Source organism: Theropithecus gelada, chromosome 3, assembly GCF_003255815.1.
Source record: "Theropithecus gelada isolate Dixy chromosome 3, Tgel_1.0, whole genome shotgun sequence".
Taxonomy (NCBI): domain Eukaryota; kingdom Metazoa; phylum Chordata; class Mammalia; order Primates; family Cercopithecidae; genus Theropithecus; species Theropithecus gelada.
In genome coordinates, this window is record NC_037670.1 from 168750646 (window position 1) to 168773649 (window position 23004).

Below are 23004 nucleotides of genomic sequence, written 5' to 3' on the forward strand. Positions count from 1 at the left end.
TTCCTTCCTGAGCTCCTGACCCCTCGTGCAGACATCTAGGGAGCATTCTCCATCTTTGGTTGTCTCTTGTTCCCTCCTCTTCCCACATCTCAACCTATAACCAAACCTCCCTAGATTAGCACCCAACCTCAAATGGTAATCATCAACAGATGCAGGAGGTAAAATTGCAGTCTATGAGGGAGAGTTAAGCATGAAATGGTTGGTGATCATTTTAGGGGGGTGATCTCTCAAGGCGCTTAGCGAAGTGTCTTTTGGTGCCTCTGCAGGCTGGGGTGGGAGAGACAGAAAAGATTGTGGACCCTTCATTCTGGCCCAGTAAGGTCTGAGCCATTACAGTCTGGGGATGCTGTCATGTCCTCCTGTGCGGGAGAGAACTGTCTACTTGCTATCCTCGGAGTGCTCCTCGGGCCGCCCTCAACACACACACTCAAAAGAGCTGTGGGAAAGTAAGTCATCGTTCACAATCCTAGAGAAGTGACCTCACTTCCCTAGGATCAGACCTCTCTAGCCTGATTCTCAGGCTTCTCTTGTGATCCTGTCCCTACAGGGCCCAACCTCCAGAGAAAGGCCCAGACTCAGATTTGCTCAGGGTCAGTCATGGGTTTGGGAATAGAATATGGTTACATGTTGGGACTGAAGGAAAAGCCCCAGATGCCCAGTTCCTTCTTCAGTGGGAGAGATGGGCCCAGGGAAGAGGCCCTCCATGTGGTCCTGCCCAGTGGTGCCCACCTGAGAATGGCATCCAATAACTGCTCAGCCAAGTGGAATAAAAGGAAGAAAACGGAGCTCTTCATTAGTGTGAGCGCGGAGACACATCACGGAGACACATCACCACAGAGAAAACCCCAGGACGGACTAGTTTACTGCTTACGGTGGACACTCCAGCTCATTTGTCAAGCAAGGGTAGGAAACAAACAAAAACACCTGATACAACATTCAGAAGTAACACAGGCCACCTGCTTCCTTCAGGACCCCCACACGGAGTGTGAAGAAAAGGGAAGGGCCAGCCCTCTTTCTTCCTTCTCATATCAGCAAGACGAGCCTACACAGGGGAAACATCTGACTCTCCCCTCAGTCTACAGAGTCCACACTCTTTCCCAAACCTCCAACCCCTGTCCTCTCAGCGGGCCTAATCCTGTCCCACCAAGCAGCCTCTTTTCACTCTTTGACCCCCCAACTAGGGGACATGGCTATTCTTGTCATCCCCTCTGGCCTCCTCCAGTGCTGAGGGCTGATCCAGGGAAGCAGCTGGCAGTTCCTCTTTTGCCTTGCTGAGTAAGAGCCCAGTCCCTGGTCTGGCCCCTTCAGGCAGCCAGGAGAGAGCTGATGAAGGCTGCCTGCCCAGAGCCTGGGTGCAGGGAGCTGGAAATAGATCAGGAAAGTAGCCATCCCCTCCTGGGGGATGCCCTGGAGCTTGCGGGCAGAACGGACCAGGGAAGGGCAGCTCTGGCAAACAGGGGTCACTCCAGGAGGCTGTGCCTGTGGGGTCAGAGGGTGTAGGATTACCAGACAGGACCGACAGTATCAACTATCATTAACTGTGTTCTACAACAGATCCCCCCGTGCCCCAACACACACAGATGCAGCTTAGGACCTCAGTGCAAGTCTTCCACCCTTAGGACACAGGCTCCAGCACTCGAGGTCCTGTGGTTTAGTAACATTGACACAAAGCGAACCATGGATCAGGCCAATGCTGTTTCATACACGCAACAAGGAGACCAGGAACCACCTGATCTTTTCTCCCCTTCTGCTAGAATCTAGTTTTAATATGATAGATGTTTCTGGGATTTCAGAGGTCCGAGTGGCCCAGCAGAATATTAGCTGCCATCTACTCTAAGCCAAGTATTTTCACTCCTGTTGTTTATAATCCTCACCAAATCCCTCCCTGACATAGAACTGTGAGTCCCATTTCAGAGTCCCAGAAACTGAGACTCAGGAGAGCTAGTAACTGGCTGAGCTGGATTTCAAACCTGTTTTCCTAATGCCAGACTCCAGAGTTCTCTGCTAACTCTCCCTGTGCTCTGCAGCCTCTGCAGAATTCGAGGGAGAAGAGCTTCATAAACCGAAGGTTTTATTCACCACGCATGACCTGCCTCAGTCTACCCTCCAGATAACGTGGCTCTTTGTCCCCTCCCACCCACCTTCCTCAATCCCAAGGGGACCTTCTCTCCCAGCCCCAACTCACCCATATTCCCAGCAGGGGGCTGCATCAGGATCTGCCCTGAGGAGGCACCTGGGCAATAGCCCTGTGACGTGCCCCCACTGGGGCCACAGGGAAACGTAAACAGAGAGTCTTCGGGCGGTGGAAGTGTCAGTGAACTGGGCATGGAGAAGGGGAAAGTGGGGAGGTAGGGAAACTTGGGCTGAGGGGACTGGAAAAGTGGGGGCTGTGGAGCCTGGGAGAACTGGAAGGGTCCTGGCTGGTTGCTCTGTTGGTAATCCTGGGGCTCCAGCTCTTCCAAATATGAACAGTGGGGTGGCAGGGTGATGCTGCAAGGACAGGGGAACAGCTGGTGAGGTGCAGGGGTGGAGGAGCTCCCCATTCCTACTACAGTAGCTGAGTCCCTTCCTCTCAACTCCTCCTCATCTCCATGGTGACCCCAGCCTTGTAAGGCTGCTGCAGCTGCCTCTTCTCCTGCCTCCTGCTCCTAGCATCTTGCCCTTGTTTCTGCTCTATTGCTGTGATCCCCTAGGCCATTCCCCAGATCCCCTTATCTCTTTCATCCCCAACTCCTGTACTACTCTGTGCTCCCCTCAGTTAACCCTCTTCTCTCTCAGGGTCTGTCTTCTCTCCATGTACACCCCCACCCCCGCCCAGATAACTCGACTGACCTACCCCCCGTAGGTTCCTTACCTTGTCCCCCAGGACCCACAGGGGCCATCCTTGTTGCTGCTGTCACTGCCAGCAATGTCCATCAGCAGTGGCATCAGTTGGGGTGTGTGGACAGGGCCAAGGGGGAAAGGAAGGTCGGCCCTTCGCACAGGTGGGGGGCTGAAGAGTGGGGGGGTCACCACCCTCTGAGCACCCTCACTGTGTTGGGTGGGGGCCAAAGTCTGGTCGGAAGTCAGCAGCATGGGGGGCTCTAGGAGCAGAAAGCAAAGAGGGGCTATAAGGGTAAGGGCAATGGGAGGCAGGTTTGGCATTGCTGAATGGTAGACACAAGACATGCCAGGTCCCCCTGAATAGGCTCTGCTGGCCGAAACACTGGAGGACTCCGGTCACTCCCACCTCCGTCAAACAAGGTCCGTCTTCACTATCTTTAGTTGCCATTTTCCCCCAGCTCTGAAGGTGGGAGCTCACCTGGAAAGGTATCCAGAGGGGACTCCTGAGGGAAAGGGTCAGGCTTTGGCTCCATGGGCACAGCAGGTAGGAGCTCAGCTGCAGAACTGGAGGCAGGAAGAATGAAGACTGTAGCTTTGGTGGTCTCTGGATTTGCCCAGGCGATCATTGCCAGGAGAGACACCAATTCCTAAACTCTGCCTCCTACAGAGCATTGGCAACTTCCCAATCCCATGGCAGCCAAAATCCCTGTAAATCTTAGCTGGCAACCCCAGGACTCATGCCTAGCCTTCCAATGCTCTCCTTCTAGACCCTCAGGATCCCAGCTTGGACCCCACTTCTACCCACAGGGATGATACAGAAAGAGGAGGAATTCTGACCTGCATTGACTGCTGGCAGGGCCAGGGGCTGCAGCATTGTCCTTGTTTTCTTTCCCATTCAGTTTCTCCATTTTTCGCCACTTGGCCCGGCGATTCTGGAACCACACCTACGGGGGAAAGGTGCTTGAAGAACTGGAGAAGAGGGGCAGAGACTCAGGCTTAGGTCCTGTCTGTTGCACAAGGAGCTACAGGGCTTTGGAAGGTCACTCCAGCACTCTGCTTCTGAGGCCTCTGTCAGGCTGGTTTTATCAAAAGTCTGCAGTGCCTTCTCCTAATGCTCTCAGGCTGTGGCACTCTGGAAACAGTCAGGGACACAGCCACTTCTGAGGCCTCAATTCAGCTTCTACCCAGGCTACCCCTAAGCACTCACTCTGCAATTCAAGAGTTTCAATGGTGGGCCCTCCGCCAATCCACCCTTCCACCAGGGAGCCAGCCCCCTTTACCATGATGCGCTGGGGAGTCACCCCCACCGTCTGGGCAATCTCTCGGCGTTTATCACTGTCAGGATAGTGGTCTTCTTGGAATATCCTCTCTAGCTCCTCCAGCTGATCTGAAAGAAGAAGAAACTTGTGTGAAGAGGACAAATGCCAGTGACAGGCAGGCAAAGAGAAAGAGAGACGCTCACCAAGTATCTCTAACAGATGGGGCCACTGCCCCTAACCCAACACTTTCCCAAAGCCTTTTTCCTATTGGGCTGGGCCTTCTCACTCTTGGGTGCTATAGCCGAGAGCGGTATGTTTACTTTCCTTACTTTTCTACCCTAGTCATTTTCTTTTTTTCTTTTTCAGACGGAGTCTCACTCTGTCGCCCAGGCTGGAGTGCAGTGGCGCAATCTCACCTTATTGCAACCTCTGCCTCCCGGGTTTAAGCGATTCCCCTGCTTCAACCTACCAAAGAGCTGGGATTACAGGCACAGGCCACCACATCTGGCTAATGTTTGTATTTTTAGTAGAGGCAGGGTTTCACCATGATGGCCAGGCTGGTCTCCAACTCCTGAATTCAGGTAATCCACCTGCCTCAGCCTCCCAAACTGCTGGGGTTACAGGCATGAGCCACTGTGCCCAGCTCCAACCTCATTTTCTGATGTGATAACCCAACCTTCCCTCTGAGGGTCAGAGATAGTGGCACTACCACGGCCCAAGAGAGAATCCGGGACAAAGTGATGTACAAACTAACCACATCCCTCGGGTCTCCTGGGCGTAGATTCTTCGCACAGCCCCACCTTTTCCCAGGATGATCCCAGATCTCTTCAGTTTCCTCTCTTTAGGGACTTACCTGAGCGGTATAGGGTTCGTGTCTTTTTCTTAAGTTGGCAAGTCACTTCCGGGGGCCCCTGCTTCTGGTCTTTGTTTTGGTTGCTCTGTGCCAATGTACTGAGGAGGTTGGCCAGGTGGCAGGGCCCCCGGCCTGACCCACAGGGCACTGGGTTGTGTGTGGCACGGGCTGAGTTAGGGGCACCAGGAGATGATGTTGGGGCCAATCCCGTGGCGTTAGGCTTTTTCTGCTTCCCAGGGGCTGGAGAATAGGACCTCTTTCCTGTCTTCACCTCGCCCACCGGGAGGGAGCAATCTTCCCCCGGCGCCTGGGGCCTGGAGCGGGCTACAGTTCTGTCTTTGTGGAGAGCCCTGGAGCGGGGGGGCGGGCACGGTCTCCCAGCATCAGCCCCAGTGGCTTCTCCAGAGACTGCTGGCGGCTTCTTCTCTCCTGAGATGGTGCAGGAGGGTGGCGGTTCCTCACTCGGAGTGTCCTGAGCATGAGGGGCTGAGCCCCGGAGCAGTTCCTCCTCCCGGGGTCCGGCAGCCAGGGCCTTCTCTGCAGCTTCCTGGCCTGTGGGGAGCCAACATCCACTGACCTTCGCATCAGGGCGAAGGAAGAACTGGCCAAGAGGAAATGTTGCTTCCTGCTCTGCAAACGGTTTGATCTTAAGCTTTAATTTGTCTACCTATCAAATGGGGTAATAATTCCACACTTACCTTCCTAGCTTGACTCTTGTGAGGATTAAATCAGATAACCCAACTTCTTTCAAAAATCTAGACAAATGCATGCAATTCTGAGAAGGCCTTAGTTCATGGTATCTCCTAATTTGGGAGTGTTCACTCCCTGTGAGTTCCCTTTTTCCCAGACACCAGGGGTATGAGTTTGAGGGACTGTTCAGTATCTCCAAGGGATCATGTTGGGGCTGGGGGTGGACCAGGAAGACAAAGAGAAACAGATTGACAGGGATTCTGCTTCTCCCAAGGCGAGATGCTGTTCCTGCTGCATCATTATTAACATAGGCATTATTGCTTGGAAATGGGACAAGGCAGGATTCGATCATCTCCAGCAGCTGAGGCAAGAACATCAAAAGAGATAACAGGGACAACCACGGAACTCTGTCTCTGCCAACCCTACTCAGCCCCATACAGGCCCCCCCACCAACCACCACCCAGCATGTCCATTTCCTCCCGCTCCCTGCAAAGCAGAATCTCAGTCTCTGGTCAACCTCTTTTTCGAGTAAGGAAACCCAGCTAGAACTAAAAATCCTACCACTTATCCCTAAAGCTTGGCTTCCTTTCTTTGAGCTGACTGATGCATCGGGAGCTTACCATGTTCCAGGCATGGCACTAAGCACCTTTCAAAGATTAGCACAGTGCATATTTAACCTCTGCGAGAATGGCACTGCTAATATTCCCTTCTAACAGATGAAGGAATGAGGATGAGACAGCAATGTGTCCAAGATCACACAGCACCCTGAGCACATACTCTGTGTACTTAATCACAACATGGAGTCCTTCCTGGGGCCATCAAATGGTCCCCCCACTTTCACCTCCCAACTGACTCATAACTCCAAGAACCCTGAGCTCAGGGAGCTGCTTTATCATTTCCAACTAAATTGGAACATTTGTAATGAATGCTTAGTAACGACTAAGCTATTGTTATATTAATGAAAATTGCATGAGATAGGTCTTAAGGAATAACTTTGTTGTTGTTGTTTGTTTGTTTTGTTTTGCTTTGTTTTTTTGAGATGGAGTCTCACTCTGTCGCCCAGGCTGGAGTGCAATGGTGCGATTCTGGCTCACTGCAAACTTGGCCCCCTGGGTTCAAGCGATTCTCGTGCCTCTGCCTCCAGAGTAGCCGGGATTACTGGTGTGTGCCACCACACCCAGTTGATTTTTGTATTTTTAGTAGAGATGGGGTTTTGCCATGTTGGCCAGGCTGGTCTCCAACTCCTGACCTCAGGTAATCCAACAGCCTCGGCCTCCCAAAGTGCTGGGATTACAAGCATGAGCCACCGCGCCTGGCCGTAGGAATGACTTTCTAACAGAGTGTCAAGGAAGAAGGTCATGGTCAAGGGTGCCCTTCCAAGTCCCTTCCTAGGACACAGGCTGGACTCGACTTGCATGAGAGGGTCTGGGCTGGTGAAGAGGATGCACAGGCCTCTATGGAGTGAAGGGACAAAGCTGGCTGGTGGTGTGGGGAAGCAGGGACAAATTTGTTTTACAGCATTTTAGGAGAGCTTGTACTGTAGCAAAAAGCCTGGTACCCAGCACTGTGGGTGCTCCGTAAGCACTTGTCCTATGGGAGTGATGTGCCCTTGTAAGAAGGGGACGGGTGTCAGACCCCAGACTGGAAGGGTCCTGGGGCTCCCAGGGTTCTCTCCGTAGGGCGCTGGGAGATTGGAGGAGGGGGGATGGGTTGCAAACCCAAAGCTCAGGGGCAGTGAGGTCGGCCTCCTCCCACCCTACCCCACCGACTCCACCCGGCCCTTGGCCTACTGAAGCTCTTAGGTCCGCTAACGCTGAACTGGTGATCACAGGCCCCCCCAGTCCCACAGCCCCCAAAGCCTGACCCCCTCGCAGGACAGGGTCTCCACACTCACCCCGCGGTCCCTGGCAGGGATCCTCTGTGGGTTCCATGGCCTGGACTCCCGCCGCCGCGGCCGGCCCGTGATGCACAGGCGCGGCCTAATGAAGCCTCACCGGGCGGGCAGGTGTGCAGCCCGCACGGGCCGGGCCGGGGGAGCCGCAGCCCGAGGCTGCTCCCCCTCACCCCCACCCCCAGGGCGAGGCCGGCCCGGGAGGCTCGGCTGGGGCAGCTGCGAGGGCGGGGAGGACCCGGGCCTGGGCGCCGCCTGCTCGGCTCCCCCCAGCCAGGAGCCCAGGCCCAGGTGCGGGTCTCCTCCAGACGGCCCCTCCCGCGGCGGGGCTGTAGGGCGAGGCTGGGGCGAGGGACGGGAGCGAGGCTACCCGGTGGTCTTCAGGGGGCTGGGCCCAGCCGTGGGGCTCACCCACACCCTAGGGAGGACTCAGTCCTGGATCGTGGCTAAAGCGCTTCCCTGTGGACTGTGGAAGGCGATTTCTAGAGCCACTCCTCAAAGGGGAAGCGCTGGGTTGCCCAAATCCCATGCTAGGGCCCCTCCAAGCCTCAGTATTAAAGAGTTCAAAGTCCCCTTCCTGATTTTGTTTGTTTTTGGTTTTGAGACGGAGTCTTGCTCTGTTGCCCAGGCTGGAGTGCAGTGGCGAGATCTCAGCTCACTGCAAGCTCCGCCTCCCAGGTTCAAGCAATTCTCCTGCCTCAGCCTCCCGAGTAGCTGGGACTACAGGCGCCCGCCGCCACGCCCGGCTAATTTTTGTATTTTTAGAAGAGACGGGGTTTCACCACGTTGGCCAGGCTGGACTAGGACTCCTGACTTCAAGTTAACCTCCCGCCTCGGCCTCCCAACGTGCTGGGATTACAGGCGTGAGCCACGGCGCTCGGCCCCGGTACTGATCTGAGGGCCTCCAGCGCACAAGCGCTGCACCAGATGATGACGAAGGAGCTGAAAGAGCCACAGACTCCGTAGATCGGGTGCAGTCCACAGAGGAAATTCAGGTACAGTCAGAGGCGGCCCTGCCAGGGACGGTGTGGTCACTGTGTTCCCATCCATTTGATGTTTCGATTTTATTCTCTGAAAATGGAAGGGACTTTCTATAGGGGAGATCTCACGGTGGGGGGTGTGGGAGGGGGGAGGAGCCTCATGATTCCTAGTTCACAGAATGTTTCTTAGCATCTTTATACAAGCAAAATCAGAATTTAAAAATTCTTGCCTCTTCTTCTGAGCGGGGAGGGGTAGAAAGTGGGAGGGCTGGTCAGATAGAAACAGGTGCTTGGAGCTGGGTGGGGAGCGGGCGGCCTGGAACAGAATCCAGGTGTTTTGCTTTAAGGATTTAAAAGACTTTGGACACCACGTGCTTTCATGCTGAAATCAGCTGTGGGTACATTTTCCTATTCCTTTAATTGCCTTGAGGGGCTTGGCCTACACATGTGGACTTTGGAGGATGGTGAGAGATTTAGTTCTTTCTGAAACACAAAAATGTAAACTAACTTCGAATATGATCAAGACTTCAGGCATCCCCTGTTTCATTCCATGCCTTCCATAACGTGGACAGCCTCTGTTTCATGAGGCCTTCAGGCAGATGGGGCCCAGTTTCTCTGCTAGAAATGAAGCATTCCAGGACAAGTGAGCAAGGAGTTATGGGGCACTGACGTTGCTTCCAGGAACATTTGATGATGAAAAATCAGGACCATTTGGTGGTGACATGGTAAATGGAACCCAGGCACGTCCTTGCTCACAGATGCTTACCGGTGGAGGGGAGATCATCAAATGATCATGTCAGGATAGTGTGGTCAGTGGTGAGTTAGAAGTATGAAAGGCTATGGAGTATGAAAGTATGGAGCATGGAGGAGCAGGAACCCCTTCTGGACTAGGATGGAAGCTTCTTGCAGAAGGCGACACGTGGGCTATGAGCTGTGGAGTTTACCACATCACAGTCCCTCTTAAAACCTGACAGTGACCCCTGACTGCCAGCATGAATGCCAAGCTCTGAGATCTGGATCTTTCCCCTGGATCCTCAGCTCCCCTGTGTTACCCACCGCGGTATTTCAGTGGTGTTGTGTGGTGTTGTGTGTGTCTTTTTTGGCCTAATGTTTCTCAAAGAATGTTCTTAAAACCCCCTGGATCAGAATTTCTTAGGGAATTTGTTTAAAATGGGGGTTCCAATCCCCAGAAATCGTAATTGGCTGGTCCAAGGAGGTACCCAGAAACATCCATTTGATGCCCCTCAGGTAATTTTTGTACATTGCAGAGTTTGAGACACTTTTAGACTTTGCAAAAACAAAGTCAGTTAAAACTATCCTGTGGATAGGAGTAGGGGCAAGGGATGGTAGGGGCCTGTGTGGGGAAAGGAAATGACCTTTTGTCCGTTACTGAGGTGTCTACTGCAGTGAGAAGTGAGGTGCAATTAATTTCTTAACAGATTATCCTATCACATTAAACTGAAAATAAGTCATCCTTCTCTGCCATTGTTAATGTTGTATTTCCTCTCTCTGGCTGACTCCTCTCTGCCAGGGTGAAGGTCAGAAAGCAAAGATCCAAATTCCCCATAGGCTATATGGCACCCTTCCGCAAACTGTGAAAGATACAGGTTCTAACTCTGCAACAGATTGGCATAGGGACTTAGGGAATTTAAAATATTGACATTTTTTCCAACTGGGCACAGTGGCTCATGCCTGTAATCCCAGCACGTTGGGAGGCCAAGGTGGGCAGATCACCTGAGGTCAGGAGTTTGAGACCAGCCTGGCTAACATGGTGAAACCCTGTCTCTACTAAAAATACAAAATTTAGCTGGGTGTTGTGGTACATGTCTGTAATCCCAGCTACTTGGGAGGCTGAGGCAGGAGAATTGCTGGAACCCAGGAGGCGGAGCTTGCAGTGAGCCGAGATCGCGCCACTGCACTCCAGCCTGGGTGACAGAGTGAGACTCTGTCTCAAAAAAGAAAAAAAAAAAAAAATTGGCATTTTTCCAAACATAGAAATGAGGGATTTTTTTCCCCACAAATAATATAGTTGGATGTTTTTGTTTATTTACATGAAGAATTTTATTGGCTGCAAGTGAATTTTATCTAAGACGTACATTGCATGGGAAAATGTCTGATGAGTTTTGTTGGGAAGGTGTTGTGTTTTTGATATATCCTGTTAAGTCATATCTTCCATGGATCAACTTCAAATGAGGGAGGTTTGTCACGGAGGTTAAAATACTGGCTAGATGCAAAGAGACAGCTCAGTTGTATGGAGGACAATAAGGTATTGTTTTAGGGAAACTTGGGGCTATTTCTTCCTAAGTCCTGTTTGGTTGCATTTCATCTTTGTGATCAGCTGACTAGTTCATAGACTAACTCAACTTTGTTTAGAGGACAGGGAGGTATTTTTTAAATTTTTAATTTTTTTTCTGGTTTCTTAGTTTTCAGAGCCAGACTTTATACTATTACCACCATGTACTTAGCAAGAGCCATTTCTTCCAAAATCTTTTTTTTTCCTCACAGATATGAGAACACCAGAACAAAAAGGAAGGTGTCTGATACTAAAAAAAAGTAGTTAATTTTTTTCAGTCTGTGAAGAGTAAGTGAAATAAGTGTTCTTGGTTCCTTCTCCCTCTCTCTCTATAATGAGAAAAATAACCAGAAGAAGGCGGCTGATTGAGAACATTTTTTGAAGCAAAACCACAAGGTAATGTGTTCTTGTTCTGTGGGCCACACCCCAGTGTAGGCAGCATCAGGTCATTGGAAGACTTAGTACCAGAAAGGCAAGAATAAGTTGTGAAAGACAAGCAGAAATCTGCACCGGCCCTGGCCGGAGATCATAGTCACAGCAAGTATGGGAGGTCAAGGCCCTTGGAAAACCACCAGGAAGAGATGACATGTCCAAGGCAGAGAGAGCGAAGGGAAGCCTGAGCCAGGCACATGTTCAGGGACCAGCACTGCCAGAGCCTGGGCAAATGGCCGGATGATTGGATAGATACTGGGGACCGATGACAGGGAAAAAGTGAATGGTCCCAGAGACTGGCAGAGACACTGGCAACTGCCAAAGTCCCTGCCCAGGGGCTTCCTGTGGAAATCCCAGAAAAGGATGGTTTCAGGTTGCCTGTGAAGGGAATTAGGAACACCTGGCTAGAGTGGAAACTGCCGGGCAGGGCGAGGACAAGTTCTGGCGTGAATTAGCGTTGTAACTTCTAATGCCTTTGCCCCAGACACTCAGGATAATGTGCGTCTAACAAGAATGGTGACCGTGTTTTAAACATTTTTCTGCTGCTGCTAGTGTTTGCAATTAATCGCCACTGCTGGTGTTTTGTAATTTAGAACATACTTTCACATCCGTTCTAATTCTCTCCTCCTGATGTGCCTGACTTTTGCAGGCACTTTGTTCTTTCTATTGTATTCTAGTCTTCTCCAGGATTGCAATCGCGATTGCTAATTACAGCATGGCATACAAGGACCCCTCAAAACCCAGCCCCAACCTTCACTCAGGCTTCCTGTTTGGCTACCACCACTCCCCTGCCCCCACAGTCTCCCCTACTCTTCCAGATTTTTGTTCCAAGTTTTTACCCCTTAGAAATGGCCATGCCTTCTCAGGGTCACTGATCAAGCTGTTTATCAGCATGAAACATCTTTTTTTTTTTTTTTCCCGTGGCAAAGTCTTACTCATCCTCCAAAACCCAACCCAAATATTCCCTTTCTGGGGAAGCCTAGCTCAGCCTTCCACAGCCAGAATTAACTGCTCCCTCCTAGGGCCTCCCCTTGTACTGTGTTTACATTTATATTACATCACTGCTCACAGGCTGAACTGATCAGGGCTTTGTGTATTCTCCACTGGATTGGGAGTTCTTAGATAGTAACATGCAGCTATTCATGCCCGGTGCTTTCTTCTTGCTTTGTAAGTATCAACTGCTTGAGTTCTAACTACCCTATGCAGTTCTATTATGTGGTTATCCCCATCTTACTGAAGACACTGTAGCATAAAGAGTTTAATACTTCTCCAAAAGTGACAGTGGCCACCTCAGATTTGAACCCAGTTAGTGTAGTTTCTGCCTGCACTCCTAACCACTAGCCTCCACTGTTTATTTGATTGTATCCATCACTATACTGGCATAGTGAATCCTGCATGGGGGATGGGTAATTGTTCAGTGACGAAAAGTTGACCATTGCCAGGAGTTAGGGAACAGGGGAGTGAAGTGGCTGTGAGTTCAAAAGCATAGCAGCAGTGATGGAACTGTTCTGAATGTTGGCTATAGCGGTGGTTCCACAAGTCTACACACAAGATAAAACTGCACAGAACTAAATACACACTAGTGCATGAAAACTGGTGAAATCTGAGTAAGGTCACAGATTGTATCAAGTCAGTTTCCTAGTGTGGTATTGCACTGGCGTGACAGAAGATGTAAAACAGGAAAAGGGAATATGGAATCCCTGTATTATTTCTTACAACTGCATGTGAATCTACAATTATCTCAAAAAGCAGGAAAAAAGTTGATCCTAGTGTTCTGACCACAAGTTTGGTTCTCCTGGACTTGGTTAAATATAATTCACAGAAATAACATTTTGGTATAGTAGCATTATTAACCTTTGCTTGATGGTAATTTTAAAATATAGATTTAAATGATACCTACATATTTAACAGGGCTGTGGGTAGGCAAAGTAGAAGAATTTATATCTAATTTGTTCTAAAAGTAAAACAATAACATGTCTCATAATAGGAATGCAAATTTATTAGAAAAAATGGCAAATACTGAACAATGAAAGGAAAAAGATGATATTTCTCATCAAACAACAGTATCAGTTATTAACAATTTGGCATATTTCCTCACAGGATTTTTTCCATTATTGCTGTTTTGTATATGATTTTCATGATTGTAATTACACTCCATATATAACTTCAAGCATTTCTTCCTTAAAATGTACTATGAAAAGCACAGTTCTGTATTGTTTCGAAGTCTTCAGAATTTATTGAGTGGCAGTACTGTAATTTAACTATTTTCCAACTGTTGGAGCAATCTTTTTAACTTAAATATTATACATTTTAAAAAATTAAAAAGGCAAATTTGAAATAAAGCTTATATCTTTGTCCCGTAATGGCTTTTAAAAAATAAACACCTCTTCCACTTGGTTATTGGTCTCTCTCTCTCTATATATATATATATATTTTTTTTTTTAATAGTCCCAAGCCCGTGAGAAGCCCTGAAGTTGTATATTTCACAGGAATAGACAGGCTGCCTGGCTGGTAAGTGGACAGCTAAGGGTAACTTCGAGAAGAGTTCTGGGATTTTGAGTCATAAAGTTGACAGCCAGCAGGGCAGCTTAGCTTTAGTGAGAGGCAAGAATGTCCCTGAACAAGGTATTTTTTCCTCCTTCGGTATCTTGGGGCTGTACCAGTGGCTTGATAGATTTTTCTGATGTTTGAGTCTAAGGTCAGTGGATCCCAAGGGGGTGCTCTGCCAAGAGTCCTCAGTGTATGGGAAGACAACTTTGTCTTCTGTCCAGAGTGTGGTGCTCACAATTTTGCTGTTGCTTCTAGGACATGAGCTCACCCTCCTGGGCTTCGAAGCCATCCTTGTCTCTGGTGTCCCAGGTACCCTCCAGGTCTGGTGATGTTAGTGTCAAAAGGAGAGCAGTGTCATGGCCAGCGGGTTCCTCTATCCTTTTGGGGAAACAAACTTTAGGCTCACTTTATGGTGACAATCCTAAATCTGTAAAATTGAAGATACTTGAGCTTGTCTTTAAATATCTCCTTTGCTTGATGTCAATCAAGGGCAAGAGCAGTAGTGTGGGTTAGAAGCTGGGAGCAACTTCCTTTGCATGGAGGAGGGAATGGTGAAACATTAGGCTTGCGTTTAGTGAGGCGTAGAGATTAAACAATGATAGCAGACTAGATTGATTACCTGACAAATAATTAGGCCTGCAAAACCTGTCATTCCATTGGTTGGAAGGAAGCAATCAAACTGGGTAGGCTATGAGATCCGGCCTTTGTTTTGCAAAGGGCTTCTGATCGTTTCTGTTTTACAAGCTGCATTGCTGCATGCTGCACATGTTATTAAGGTGGTGCAAGGGAGTGTAGGTTGTGAGTGGGCAACCTGGAGCTCAGTTAGGCTCTCATTCAGAGCAGTCATAAGGAAAAGGAGAGCAGAGCAACAGAGAGGAAGAAGCCATATTTGGAACTGGAGATGTACTAGATATCATTGGATATGCATTCTTGAATCAGGAGACCTAGATTATTATCTGAACTCTTAGAGATCCTCTTCCAAGGTCCAGTTCTTCAGCTTCTCTGTTGATGTGGGCTCCTGAGCAAGGGAAACACATCTCTCAAACTTAACCTGATTTTCAAACTGAATTCCTGATTCCCACCCCCAAACTTGTCACTCCTCCTGTCCTCCCGATCTTTGTATCCTCCACCCAGCTGGAATCACCCTTGATTTCTCTCTCTCACACAGTGTCTGTAGAAACTGCCAGATTATTCCTGTTGCCCTTTTTCTACTCCCAGCCCACTGTCACCAATTTTCCAGAGACTTGCATGTGAAAGTCTTAAAATGTACATTAAGGCCGGGCGCCGTGGCTCACGCCGATAATCTCAGCACTTTGGGAGGCCGAGGCAGGAGGATCATGAGGTCAAGAGATGGAGACCATCCTGGCCAACATGGTGAAACCCTGTCTCCATTAAAAATACAAAAAAAATTAGCTGGGCGTAGTGGTGTGCACTTGTAATTCCAGCTACTAGGGAGGCTGAGGCAGGGCAATCGCTTGAACCTGGGAGGCTGAGCTTGCAGTAAGCTGAGATCGTGCCACTGCACTCCAGTCTGGCTAAAGAGTGAGACTGTCTCAAAAAAAAAAAAAAAAGAAAAGAAAAAAAAAAAAACGTAAATTAAGTCACATATGTTTTTCTCCTATTTGTATGCATCAGTGATTTTCTAGTGTACTTAGAGGAAAATTAAAACTTCTTGCTGTGATCCTGTGTGATCTGGCTCCAGTTTCCCACCCCAGCTTCATCTCAGGTGACTCTTCAGATCTTTCAAGCACTTGAAATAGATCAAGTTTTCCCATTTCAAGGGGTTCACATACACTGTTCCTGTGCTTGGCCAAACTCTTCTCTTTGTTCTTGTGACTAGTTCATAGGCAAGATTTAGTTTAAATGATATTTCTCAATGTCAATTATTTCAGCCACATTATCTACTTAACATTTGCCTCCTGATATTTTCTTGTTGTATCCATTACAACTCTTAACACAACATGTAATTATATGTTTATTTGTTTACAATCTACCTCTTTTACTATATTTTAAGTTTCATGGGTACAGAAACTATCCCAGTTTGTTTCAACAATGTATACCTGTGTATAGGACATATCTAGCACAGTGGCTGGGCTCTAAGTGTTAACTATTTGTTGAATGAATTAATAAATGAACTAATAATGTGGACCTTTTAGTTGGAAGAGAGAAGATTATCAGATTCATGATACATGTTGCAGTTTTGGGAAGTTCACAATTTGATACATTACAGGTATTTGGTAAGCACATTAAGTTAGAATGCTTCCTGAAAATATGGGTTGGCCATTTTGAGAGCTGAAGAATCCAGAAACTAGGGATAAAATGTGGCATTTCAATATCCGTTCTAGGGAATACAATGAGACTTGCACTATACTTTGGTAAAGTCCATAGTCACCAGAGGCCATTGCTTTTCAGAGGCTGAGAAGAGAAGCAACAGCTAGAGCTACAGCCCATTAGGGCTGGTACAGTCTACAAAGATGGGCACAGACAACCAAAAAATGGCTTTGTAGGCTTCATATAGTTGAATCTCGCTTTTTAAAATTCAGTCTGACAATCTCTACCTTTTGATTAGGGCATTTCGACCACATATAAAATTTGTTGAACCTGTAATTCCAGCACTTTGGGAGGCCAAGGCAGGCAGATCACGAGGTCAAGAGATCGAGACCATTCTGGCCAACATGGTGAAACCCCATCTCTACTAAAAATACAAAAATTAGCCTGGCATGGTGGCACATGCCTGTAATTGCAGCTACTCGGGAGACTGAGGCAGAATCACTTGAACCCAGGAGGTGGAGGTTGCAGTGAGCCAAGATCGCACCACTGCACTCCAGCCTGGCAACAGAGCGAGACTCTGTCTCAAAAAAAAAAAAAAATTATTGATATGGTTGAGTTTAAATTTATGATCTTAGTGTTCTTTTTCTATTTGTCACATTTGTTCTTATTTCCTCTTTTCTGCTAATTTTTGAGTCGTTATTTTTATGACTCAATTTTATCTCATTTGTTGGCTTATTGAATATATTATTGATTTATAACATTCATTGATTTTTTTTAGTGATTGCATTAGGACTTATAGGATATATGTTTAATTTATCAGAATGTGCCTTAAAGTGACATTAAATCACTTCATTGAAATATAAGACCTTACAACATTAAACTTTTTTTTTTGTTTTAATGCAGAGTCTCGCTCTTTTGCCCAGGCTGAAGTGCAGTGGTGCGATCTCAGCTCACTGCAACCTCCGCCTCTTGGGTTCAAGTGATTCTCCCAGCTCAGCCTCCTGAGTAGCTGGGATTACAGGTGTGCACCACCATGCCCAGCTAATTTTTGTATTTTTAGTAGAGACAAGGTTTCACTATGTTGCCCAGGCTGGTCTTGAACTCCTGACCTTAGGTGATGTGCCCACCTTGGCCTCCCAAAGTGCTGGGATTACAGACAACATTAGACTTCTGTGTCTCCCCTCTCAGCCTTTGTGCTATCGTTATACAGTTTTCTTCTACATGTTATAAACCCCACAACACGTGGTTATTTTTTTATTTCAATGGTCAGTTATCTTTAAAAAATATTTTCAAAATAAGGAAAAAGAGTATTCTGCATTTGCTTACATATTTACCATTTTTAGTGCTGTATCCTTTGGATAGATCCAAATTTCCACCTGATATCATTTTCCATGTTAAAGGAATGTCTTCAAGATTTCCTGTAGTAAAAATCTGGTGGTAATTTCTTTCAGCTTTTATATTTGTGATTGGTGTTTATCTTGTCTCCATTTCTGAGAGCTGGGTATAGAATTCTATGCTGATATGTTTTGTTGTTGTTTCTTGAATATATAAAGATGTTGGTCCATTTTCTTCTAACTTATATATTGTCACTAAAGAGAAAGCTGCTACCTTTGTCACTAAAGGGAAAGCTGCTATCACCATTCTTTGTTTCTCTGCACAGGTGATTCTTGTCTCTAGCTGATTTTAATATTTTCTCTTTTTCACTGATTTTAAATAGTTTATGATGTGCCTTAGTGTAGTTTTCTTTATGTGTCTTGTGTTTGGGATTCATTTAGCTTCTTGAATTTGTGAGTTTATAGTTTCCATCAAATTGGGAGAATTTTTTCATTATTTGTTCAAATATATTTTTTTCCACCCTTCTCTCTCTCCCTTCATTTGGGGCCACCAATTTTACATATATTAGCCTTTTGAAGTTGCCTTATAATTCCCTAAAGCTGTTCATGTTTTTTGTTTCTATGTTTCATTTTGGAGAGTTTCTATTGCTATGTCTTCAAGTTTTGTAATTTTTTCTTATTCAGTGTCTGTAGTTATTATATCCAGTTTATTTGTCATTTCAGACATTAACTTTTTTCATCCCTAGATGTTTGATTTGGGTGTTTTATATCTTCAATGTCTAAACATGAAAATATTCTCCTTTACCTTCCTGAATGGATGAAATGTCCTTGTCTAATGTCCTTGCTTTAATGTCCTTGTCTACTATTTTTATTTCTAGTTCTATCAATACTTTTGTTCAGATTATGGCTCATTTTTTTTCTGCTTCTTTGCATGGCTGGATGTGTTTTATTAGATGCTATACATTGTAACATTGTGAATTTACTAGATTTACTGTGTGAGAGTGTGTGTGTGTGTATGTAAGGGTGTGTGTGTGTGCTTGTGTGCTTGTTCTGTATCCTGTTACTTGGAAGTACTTTCATCCTTTCAAGACCTACTTTTTAAGTTTTTTTAAGATAAAGAAGGCTTCCATCTAAGGCTAATTTTCCCTACTACCAAAGCAATATATTCTAAATATTCCACCCAATACCCCATGAATTACAGTGTCCTTCCATACCGACTGGTAGAAATCCAAACTATTCCTGGCCCTGTGTGAACTTTACTGGTTATTTTACCTTTTCTTTTTAATTGGTTCTTTCCTGGCTAGGGTAGTTTCCTCACACACATGCAGTAATTAGTCCCCATCTGAGGGTTCTCTTGCTCCATCCTTCTCTCCTTCAGCTCCTGTCTGGGTGTTCTCCTTCCCAGTACCCACCCAAATTCTCAATTCTGTATCCTCAACTCAGGTAGACCACCCTCTGGCCTGAAATCTGGAACTTTCCTCTAGACAATAAGCCACAGTAATTGTGGGCTCATCTTGTTTCCTTTTTCTCAAGAATGATTGTTTTGTACTGGCTGTTGTCCAATATCTGAAAATCATTGTTTTACATATTTTGTAAAGTGTTCTAATTGTTTGGATGGTAGGGTAAATATGGTGTCTATTTGCCCATTTTGGCTGGAAGATGAAGTGCCCACAAACTATACATTTTGACTAGTTTTTCACCGTGTACAGAATAAAGTTCAAAGTCATTAGTTTAGCATACTTAGTACATTACAAGCAGACTTCATGACAATCCCCTACCCACACCTCACCCACTTCTAGTAACTCAAGACAGCGTGCCACATCTTGACCGTATCCGTACTTTTTCATGTCTTAGTGCACTGCACATGCTCTTGTCTTTGCCTAGAATGACTTTATTCCCCTGTATCTTCCATCTCTCCAAATTCCACTTGTTCCCCAAGACCCAACTCAATTACCAGTCCCTCTGTTAAATTTTACCAGACCTAAGTGTTAGTTGCTACAGGATATCTGTTAAATTTTACCAGACCTGAGTGTTAGTTGCTACAGGATATGATTTTATTACGTTCTTAGGATACTATTATGGAGTGTTGTTATTTGACTTACACACCTGATGGAGATGTCTTCATCTCCTCAAGGGCAGTAACCTCGACATCGTATTCACATTTTCATCTCCCAGCCAAGCTTAGCGCCTGACTTAGGTTCTTGGCAAATGTCTACTTCTGAATGAATGCCCTGTCACAGTGCATAATCTTGCTTTCTGAAAATAGTATTGGCTTGCTTATTTGGAGGAATGTGGGAATGATTAAAAAAATAAAACTTGGACTGGAATAGCCGCCATGGTCTAGCAGGTGTTCTGTGTTATGTTAATCACGGAGGATGCTGGGCAGGTGCTGGTTCTCTTCTAAGCCTTTATCTCAGCATTAAAACAATTCATAGCCAATAGCTGGGATTTTTCTCTCACAGATGGTGGAGTTCCGTGACTTACGTCTGGGAGAGGTAAGCACAGGAAGAGTTGTTCTTTGGAAGTTCCATAAAGGGAATATAATCACTTCCAAAGCGTCAACTTCAACTGAAAGAGCTGGAATCAGCTACTTCTGGCCTGATCGAAGCTGGTGTCTTAGACAGCTATGTCTCAGGTATACCCTGAACTGCCTGGGGCATGTGTCTCGGTATAATGTATATTAGGGATTCAAGATTCTTAACTGTTCTTGAAGGCTAACAATTTAGGAAAGAGCAAACATTTTGGAAGCCCACCTCCTTATTCAAGAGGGAGAAGCGTAATCAGTTATGTCTCAGAATAAAACAACGTCCACCAGAATGCTACACACACACACACACACACACACACACACACACACTCCCTTACTCTCTGTCTCTCTCTGTCTGTCTCTCTCTCCTGAGTTTAGTTGCCTGCCAGACAAAGGAGTATATACCGTCAACAAAATTCACTGAATACTTAACAGGAGGGAGTCAAGGTGAGGATCAAAAGGCTCTATTCACTAGGAAGGGGCTTCAAGGTGGTTATACTAAGCAGTGATTGAAAACTCCGTCTCTGAATGGAACAAAATGAGTTCTTGTTTGCACATGTTTGGCTTAATCATGTTCCATTAGTCAAAGTGTTCTGTACTTTGGTACACTGGTTCTGACATACCAGATTACTCACAATTCTGAGTCCTTTATCAGCTTGGGATGTTGGTTTGCTGAAAGTCCATGGTTGTTTAATGACTTCATCTGATTGGAAACAGTCTTGATGAACCTAACACTCAGTTTTGACTTCTTCTATGCACATGTAGCTATAAATGCAAAATTGTCCTTTTACACATGTTATCATGTGATTTATCCCATGTAGAATTTGGGCAGGGGGCATACCTGATTTAGCTTGGAGAAGGGCGCAACACGAACTGTATATTGGCAGGGGAAAATTAATGATATTCGATATATAAAACTGAAAAAATATAATTTATCAAATGCTGAAGAAAAGAATTTGGGCTTTGCGGTAGGGAAGACTTAGTTTTGCACTGCAATTTGGTCACTGATTTTCTGAACACATTTGTCTTAATCTCAGTTTTTTTCATATAAAACAGAAAATATCAGTCTTATCAGCTAATGGGATGATTAAATGAGATGATGTATGTAAGCCAACTCCCTCAGTGTCCTACCTGCTTCTCACGGCATAAACAGTGAATAGCTGATAGCTTTTCTGTGGAGCAAACCTCCACCTACATGCACACTGTATATGTGAGTGCCTCCACTGTCCCTGCCTACCCTCCTGCACTCTTTGCCTCCTTCTGACAATGTCCCTTCCACTTCTATACTTGCACCCCCCTTTTCATATATAACTTATTTTATTTCTTATTTCTCCCTGAAAACACACTATTTGCAGATCCAAAAGATGACCTTAATTCATAGTCTTCATTAAAATTAGATTCTATTATAACTTCAGTACAGTGTTCCTGTTTATTATAAGATTCTGAATGCTTGGTGTTGGAAATTAGACTACCCTGAGGAAGGCAAATCATCAAATGCAGGGGCAAAAGAGTTTTAGATTTGGTAACATCAGAGAACTAGTGTCTTAGATGTCCAGAACCGGTGAGTATTACTCCCTTCATTCTCTGTCCCCAATACAGGGCCCTACATGGCCTATAGCATAATTCTAATTTTACTCAAATGGCAAAGATCTTCTCTGATACACTCAGAACACTGTGGAATATTTGGTACTTGTTGGCCAAGGCTGGGAGATCTGTCCTTCTTTCTGTGCACAGGAGAAAACAGTGATATTTGAGACCAAGGAATGTGTGTGATTATAAACCAACAAATGCTCAAGTTTCCATAAAACAAGATGGAGAACTGGGTACCCTGTGTCATTAAAAACAAAAACAAAACAAAACAAAACAAAAGCATATGCCTTTGAGACTATGTAACAATCATGGATATCTGGCCCTGAAGTCTGAGGGGCTTTCTTCACTAGACTTTCTTACCAAATCTAGTTTAAAGCTTTCTCTAATACATTTGAAGAATTTTTCTAAAGGAGTGACAAAAGTACATGGTACAAAGTGGCTTAGAGTGACTGTAATGTTGTTTTGCAACATTTTAGGCAGGATTGGGACTATAATATTCATTACTCTTTGATATAGTTTGGCTCTGTGTCCCCACCCAAATCTCACCTTGCATTGTTATTCCCATAATTCCCACTTGCTGTGGGAGGGACCTGGTGGGAGATGATTGAATCATGGGGGTGGATTCCCCCATACTGTTCTCATAGTAGTAAATAAGTCTCACGAGATCTGATTATTTTATCAGGGGTTTCCACTTTCGCGTCTTGCTCATTCTCTCTTTGCCTGCTGCCATCCATGTAAGATGTGATTTGCTCTTCCTTGCCTTCCACCATGATTGTGAGGCTTCCCCAGCCACATGGAACTGTAAGTCCAATTAAATCTCTTTGTTTTGTAAATTGCCCAGACTTGGGTATGTCTTTATCAGCAATGTGAAAACAAACTAATACACTGTTTGTTCAAAAAGAGCCATCCATGAAAGATGTGTACAGTGTGAACCTTATGAAAGAGGAAAAAGAAGATTGCAGTGTGACTAGGACAGGATATGTTATGCTGCATTTTAAAAAAATGAATCCTCAAATCCCAGAGTCTTGAAACAACACAGCTAATTTGTCTCTCATAGTACATGTCCATCACTGGTCAGCAGGGCATTCTGCTGCATGTACACAAAGGCCCAAGCTGACCATCTTACAGCTCCTTCATCTGAAGAGCACATCATCCTCCTCAGCCCTGCCAGCAGGAGAAATGAAGGCCTTTCAACTGCCTCAACTTCTTCTGTCTCTATCTCTCCATTCTTCCTGAAGACTATCTGCAGGTCCAAAAGATGATCTTTATTCATATTCCTCACTGGGAGAATGGAAATTGAAAATTGACACCCCTCCTTTCTGCTCATATTTTGTTAGCCTGAACTAGTCTATGGTCATGATTAATTGGAAGGGCCCTGGGAAATGTGTGAGAAAGTGGAATATTTGGGACAACAGTATTGTCTTTGCCTCAGCCTGCTCTTTTGATCACTGAATATCTATTTACCCCCTATATTAATCCATTTTCGCACTCCTAATAAAGACATACCCAAG

At 45.9% G+C, this 23004-nt stretch overlaps 1 protein-coding gene across 1 annotated transcript; it reads right to left on the minus strand.

The window, feature by feature from the left end:
• Positions 1–838: 838 nt before the first annotated feature.
• NOBOX (NOBOX oogenesis homeobox) lies at positions 839–22766 on the minus strand. The gene is given in 13 exon segments (XM_025381103.1): positions 839–1479; positions 2186–2490; positions 2855–3083; positions 3302–3387; positions 3661–3767; positions 4008–4210; positions 4936–5507; positions 5758–5815; positions 5818–5839; positions 8407–8500; positions 8502–8529; positions 14040–14149; positions 22612–22766. Coding segments are annotated over 13 exon segments (2271 nt in total). The 3' UTR covers positions 839–1177.
• Between the last annotated feature and the right edge of the window lie 238 nt (positions 22767–23004).